The sequence below is a fragment of the Symphalangus syndactylus genome, chromosome 4 (assembly GCF_028878055.3).
Source record: "Symphalangus syndactylus isolate Jambi chromosome 4, NHGRI_mSymSyn1-v2.1_pri, whole genome shotgun sequence".
In the NCBI taxonomy this organism is placed as follows: domain Eukaryota; kingdom Metazoa; phylum Chordata; class Mammalia; order Primates; family Hylobatidae; genus Symphalangus; species Symphalangus syndactylus.
The window spans coordinates 23,268,280-23,274,188 of record NC_072426.2 but is presented as its reverse complement, the minus strand read 5'-3'; the positions used below and the strand labels follow the sequence as shown (position 1 = coordinate 23,274,188).

Here is a 5,909-nt window from a genome sequence, read left to right as displayed (position 1 = left end):
TGCAATGGGCTTTGTGTAGTATGAGAGGGGACAGAAAGTGGAGTGGCAAGAGGCACAGATTCTCCTTGAACTGAGGGAGCTGAACGACTCCTTGGATGGACAGTAGTTCTCTCTGCAAGTCTGCTTTTATTCAGTGCTGCTGGCAGAATAGAGTCTTGTTCAGTTTTCACCTTGATAGATTTTTTCTTTCTGCTGTCTCTGCATGTCTCTCTTCACTGAAGGTCTATGATATTAGCTCTATTATTTCTTCAGACACATTTTTTCCCCCCATGACTTCAGGTAGAAATTCAGGCAGCTGCAATCCTGTCTCTGTGTTGCTGATGACTGACTGAACTTGTCTTCACATTCCACCTTTGGTTTCTACCTATTTTCTTCAGACTTGTTCTACTTATTCTCTTCCCTTCAAACAGGTATTGAGGGTTTTGTGACCATGCCAAGGAGATGAGGATGAAAGATGTGCCTACCTATGCTGTCATCTAAATTGTGTCCCTCCCAACCCTGCCCCAATTCACGTTGAACCCCTAACCCCCAGTGTGACTATATTTTGGAGATAGGGCTTTTAAGAGATAACTATAGTTAAATGAAGCCAAGGGGGGTTTGGGGAAGGCATTGTTGTAATCAGATAGGATTGGTGGCCTTACAAAAAGAAGAAAAGAGAGATCTCTCTCCACATGCACTCACTGAGGAAAAGCCATGTGAGCCCTCAGGAAGAAAGTTCTGTCTGCAAGCCAGGAAGAGGGCCTTCACCAGAAACTGACCACGCTGGCACCCTGATCTCAGACTTCTAGCTTCCAGAACTAAGAGAAAATAAATTTTTGTTATTTAAGTCACCCTGTCTGTTTCAGAAGCCTGAGCTGACTAAAACAACATAAAACTTGCATTCATGAAAATTGTGGACTCCATTCCTAGCCATTGATTTTTCACCTACATAGATCAGTAGTGGGTCATCATTACCCTGGGCGGCTGCATCTTCAAATCCAAAACATTTGAAAAGAGAGGCAGCATGAGTTTTCATTATGAAAATAAATAGTATTCAGGGAGCAGCAACGCGGAGGAAACGGGAGTGAACTGAGAGCGTAGTGACCATCATGAGCCTCCTCAACAAGCCTAAGAGTGAGATGACCCCAGAGGAGCTGCAGAAGCGTGAGGAGGACGAATTTAACACGGGTCCACTTTCTGTACTCACACAGTCAGTCAAGAACAACACCCAAGTGCTCATCAACTGTCGCAACAGTAAGAAACTCCTGGGCCACGTCAAGGCCTTTGAAAGGCACTGTAACATGGTGCTGGAGAACATGAAAGAGATGTGGACTGAGGTACCCAAGAGCAGCAAGGGCAAGAAGAAGTCCAAGACAGTCAACAAAGACTGCTATATCTCCAAGATGTTCCTGCACGGGGACTTCGTCATTGTGGTCCTGCGGAACCCTCTCATCACCGGCAAGTAGGGGCCACCTATCTGTCGACAGAACTCACTCTGCTGGCCTATGAAGACTGCTGCCATTGGTGTTGAGAATAATAGAGCTCTGTGTTTTTTTCTAGTGGAAAAAAAAAAAAGAAAAGAAAATAGATAGTATTTTGAGTAGAAATGTGGCTCTTGAGACAGGCTATTTCTTTACAACAATTTTAATTCTAGTTCTGACTCCACTATATACAAATGATGTGACCTTAGTTAAGTTACTTAATCTGTTTAATTCTCAGATAATTCTTCTGTGAATGGGAATAATAGAGTATCTAATACATAGAGTAGTGGTGAGCATTAAATAAATTAATTCACATAAATCACTGAACATAGTACTTGACACATAATAAGCACACATTAATACTTATTTCTATTTATAGGAGTAGCTAAACAGAGATGTTGATACCTACCCTACAGGGTTGATTTTTAGTTTGGTAGATCACTTGCTCATACAGTCTTCATTAATCTGTGTTGAAGAAAAATTGCACTGGATGCCTGGTAAAGATGGAAAGACAGATTTTATTTGGGTTATTGCAGTAAAAGAGAGATTTTAGTATAGAACTGAGCACCACTTCACTGAAATAAAAGGTGGGCAGATTTTTAAGCCCAAACATGAACTAGCGGAAAAGCACTGGAGAACATTAGGTGGTAAGTTGATCAGTGTAATTTGGCCATCTGTCTTTGCTAATTGGCACTTATTGAAGTTAGGCTCTGTGATGGTACTCAAACATTATTCTGGGTGTTTCTGTGAGGGTGTTTTTGGATGAGATTAACATTTAAATCAGCAGACTGAGTAAAGCAGACTGTCCTCCATGTGGGTGGGCCTCATCCAATCAGTTGAAAGCCTGAATAGAACAAAAGACTGACTTTCCTCAAAGAAGGAAAGAATTCTCCTGCCTAGTGGTCTTTAAATTGGATCAGTGGCTCTTCTCTGATGGTCTTCCAACTGGGACATTGACTCTTCTTGCTTTTACAGCAGCGTCTAGCCTTCAGATTCAAACATTGGCTCTGCAGATTTTGAATTTACTGTCCTCCATAAACATGTGAGTTAATTCTTTATAATATGCCCCCTCCCTGCCCAACCCTTTTTCCCATTCTGTTTTCCTGGAGAACCCTGATTAATATAGGCTCCTACTTTTCCACAGAGACTGTGAGATAGGAACACTATCTGTTTTGAAGATTACATTTCAAAGGGATAGCTCTCAGGTTCTTGAGAAAGACATTCTTGGATAAATGTGGCAAAAGGCTGGGAGATGATTTACATCTCAAAAGGGCAGGGAAATAATTTACAGTTGAAAGCTTTCTAAAGTAAATGCTCTAAGGAAAGGAAAGTCAGGGGTCTATAGTCAGGAAGAAATCAACCTTAATTTTAGTTAAGCTGAGGAGAATGTTAAGGTTGTCTTGTCATGTGCAAGGCACTGTTCTGTGTCTGGAGTTTCAGAACTATATCTGGGTATCAAAATATGGAGGGTATATAATTTTCATATATTTTAAAAATTTGTTACACATTCCCATGAACAAAAACTTAGTTTTTCCTTAGCAAGAAGAATTCGCTAAAATGAAAAGATAAAACATTTTATTAACACCCACTTGCAAACCAGGCCTTGCTTATAAAACCAGTTTGAGTGGCCATTTTGTGGCACTTGCCCTGGGTGTCAACATTCCAGTTTACGGCTCTGCAGAGGATAAGTTAGTTGAATAAGTCAAATGAGATACATGGTCTTAGCCGGATGTGGTGGCTCACGCCTGTAATCCCAGCACTTTAGGAGGCCAAGGTGGGTGGGGTGGATCACCTGAGGTCAGGAGTTTGAGACCAGCCTGACCAACATGGAGAAACCCCATCTCTACCAAAAATACAAAAAATTAGCCGGGCCTGTTGGTGCATGCCTGTAATCCCAGCTACTCAGGAGGCTGAGGCAGGAGAATTACTTGAACCTGGGAAGCAGAGGTTGCGGTGAGCCAAGATTGTGCCATTGCACTCCAGCCTGGGCAACAAGAGCAAAACTCTGTCTCAAAAAAAAAAAAAAAAAAAAAAAAATGGTCTCCTAGTAGGATTTATGACATAGTGAATATGAAAGCATCTGAAAGTGTCTAATATGAGATGTCCCAGATAATGTCATTTAAAGTAGAAATTGAACTTGTTCCCATTTCTAGGTCCTAGGCCAACTGCTTGGCAGTGCTTTACCTCTTGGGTATTGCCGCTGTAGGCTTATAATCCCTGTGTTCTTCCTCTGAGCATCTTAAGATGAGAAGCTGCTGTTCCTTCTGTGTCATCAGATCTTCAGGTGTCACTATCCAGAAATTCCATATTTTACTGGGAGGAATTCCAGGATATTTGGTGATCCTTGGAAACTGATGAGCAGGCAAGGAGATATGTGAGGGAGTAAAGGAACCAAGGATCAGCAGGAGGTATAATGGCAAAAGTTGCAAGGAGTAGGGAAGGGAAGAGAACAGCATTAGACAGTCACTCATCAAACATGCAGTGCTAGCTGCTGTGTCTAATGGCATGGGGGTCAGGGGCGGGTTGAATCCTCTCATTGCAGCCAGGGGAGGACTAAGTGCCATGGAAATCAAAGAAGGAAATCCTTTGACTATTCCGGTTTACATAATATTTAAAAGCAGGGGGTCTTGGGAGTCTGGTTAAAACCATTTATTTTTGTTTTGATTCTATTAACTGGCTATGTGATCTTGGACACATCACTAAACCTCAGTTCCATTCATGAAAAGAGGATAATTAGATATACCTCATTTGGGACAATTAAATGAGATGATGTGGGTAACTCACTGAGCACAGCGGCAGGTACAGTTATTGAGCCAAAACCAAACTACTAGAAGGAGATAGGGAAAAGGAAACCCCAATTCTCCCTCTCCAGGTTTTCAGAGTACTTCCCTGCCATAATTTATGCTACCACGACTTAAGCTTTCTGCGCTAAGAATAGAGTTCATTAAAGCAAATTCTCTTGTGAGGAGTGGATAGAGAAGAGTGTTGGGAACCAGCCAGTTGACAGTGTTATGAGAAAGCAGGAAGTGTGGGCTTGCTTCAGCCAAGCAACTGGCTGAGGATTTGTTTTGTACCTCTGATTATTCATTTTCTGTGATACAGAAATTGCCTAAATGTTTTAATTATGTTCCTTTCATTGTATTTTAATGAGCTAATGAATTCTTTCACCCACTCCTTATCCTACAACAGGCAAATAATTATAAAACCCAGAAAAATCTTTTTAAATTGCCAGGAATAAAAAATTCAATGGAGCTCTTTCTTGGGTAATAAAATGAATGTTCTAATTTCGTTAGTTAGCAAGCATCTTTGAACACCCACTGTGCAGTGAGCCCCACACAGAATGAGAGGAAAGTGGGATACAAAAAAAAAAAAAAAAAAACCCAGAAGACTACCTTAGTTTTACTTCAGAATAGAAACAAACCATCTTATCTCATCTCATCTCATTTTTTCATGCATTAGTTTACTCAGTAATCATTGGTGGATCACATAGTGTATGACCAGCACTATGCCAGGCATTTTGTGATTGGATGTGGCCAGAGTATGAAATGAGAGGCAGCAATCAGAGAGACATGAGCCTGAGGTAAATGGAGCCAGATCACAGAGACTTTATACAGAATAGGGTGAAGGGCAGCCATGAATGGTTTTAAACAGGGAGTGACACTGTCAGATTTACATGTTCCATAAATAACTTTGTAATGACAAAATGGATGAGAGGAAGAGTTACTGGTTATGATGAGATTACCATGGTTTTGCAGGAGAAAACAAAGGCAATGGAGGTAAAGATGAACACTGAACACCTGAGGATTCCTCTCTTCCCTATTTCACTTTTCTAAGAGGCTTAGATTTCAGTGAGATCTGTGTTTTTCTGTGGAAGCTAATTTCACCTGTAGCTCCACAGGGGTAGAGTCCCCTTCTATGGACTGTTAATTACACTGGGTTTAGGAGGATGAAGTGTACTGATTAGCATAGACAAAGTCACATGCCTTACCTATAGAGCTGGAGATTGGTTTAGAGGTAAACATGTTAGCTAAAGGAGTCCAATCACAGTGAATGCCAACTTTTCTGGGAATTCTGTGACCAGATACTCTCCCTGACTCTGGAAAGGCTAATGCAGATATGAGATGAGACTCACTGCAGATTTGGAAAGCAAGAGAGAAGAGGTCATTGTTTTCTAGAGTCAATTGCAGATAGACGCAGGAGCAGATGTCAGGTTCAAAGATGCTTCCAGGCGAGCCCTTAAAATCTACCAGCTTAGGTCAAGATAATTGAAATGGCTACTGAGAACAGTGGTGGCAATTCCCCCGACCTTCACTACTCTGAGTTCTTCAAAGTTTGCTGTTCCCTATATTTAAACTCTTCATATCTGGCATATATAAAATGATTTTTTTTTCCTTAACCAAAGCCAGACTGATACAAAGTGGTAGTTAAGTCCATGAGTGAGAATGATAT

General features: G+C 41.1%; 1 protein-coding gene across 1 annotated transcript; it reads left to right on the top strand.

Moving 5' to 3' along the window:
- The first annotated feature begins 1,039 nt into the window (after positions 1-1,039).
- LOC129480458 (small nuclear ribonucleoprotein Sm D2-like) lies at positions 1,040-1,564 on the top strand. The gene has a single exon (XM_055274247.2). The coding sequence runs from the start codon at positions 1,089-1,091 to the stop codon at positions 1,443-1,445; it is 357 nt and encodes a 118-aa protein (XP_055130222.1). The 5' UTR covers positions 1,040-1,088; the 3' UTR covers positions 1,446-1,564.
- The last annotated feature ends 4,345 nt before the right edge of the window (positions 1,565-5,909 follow it).

What these genes read in the sequence shown, in the direction of transcription:
- LOC129480458 (XM_055274247.2), top strand. Translation starts at nt 1,089, where the DNA reads ATGAGCCTCCTCAACAAGCCTAAGAGTGAGATGACCCCAGAGGAGCTG.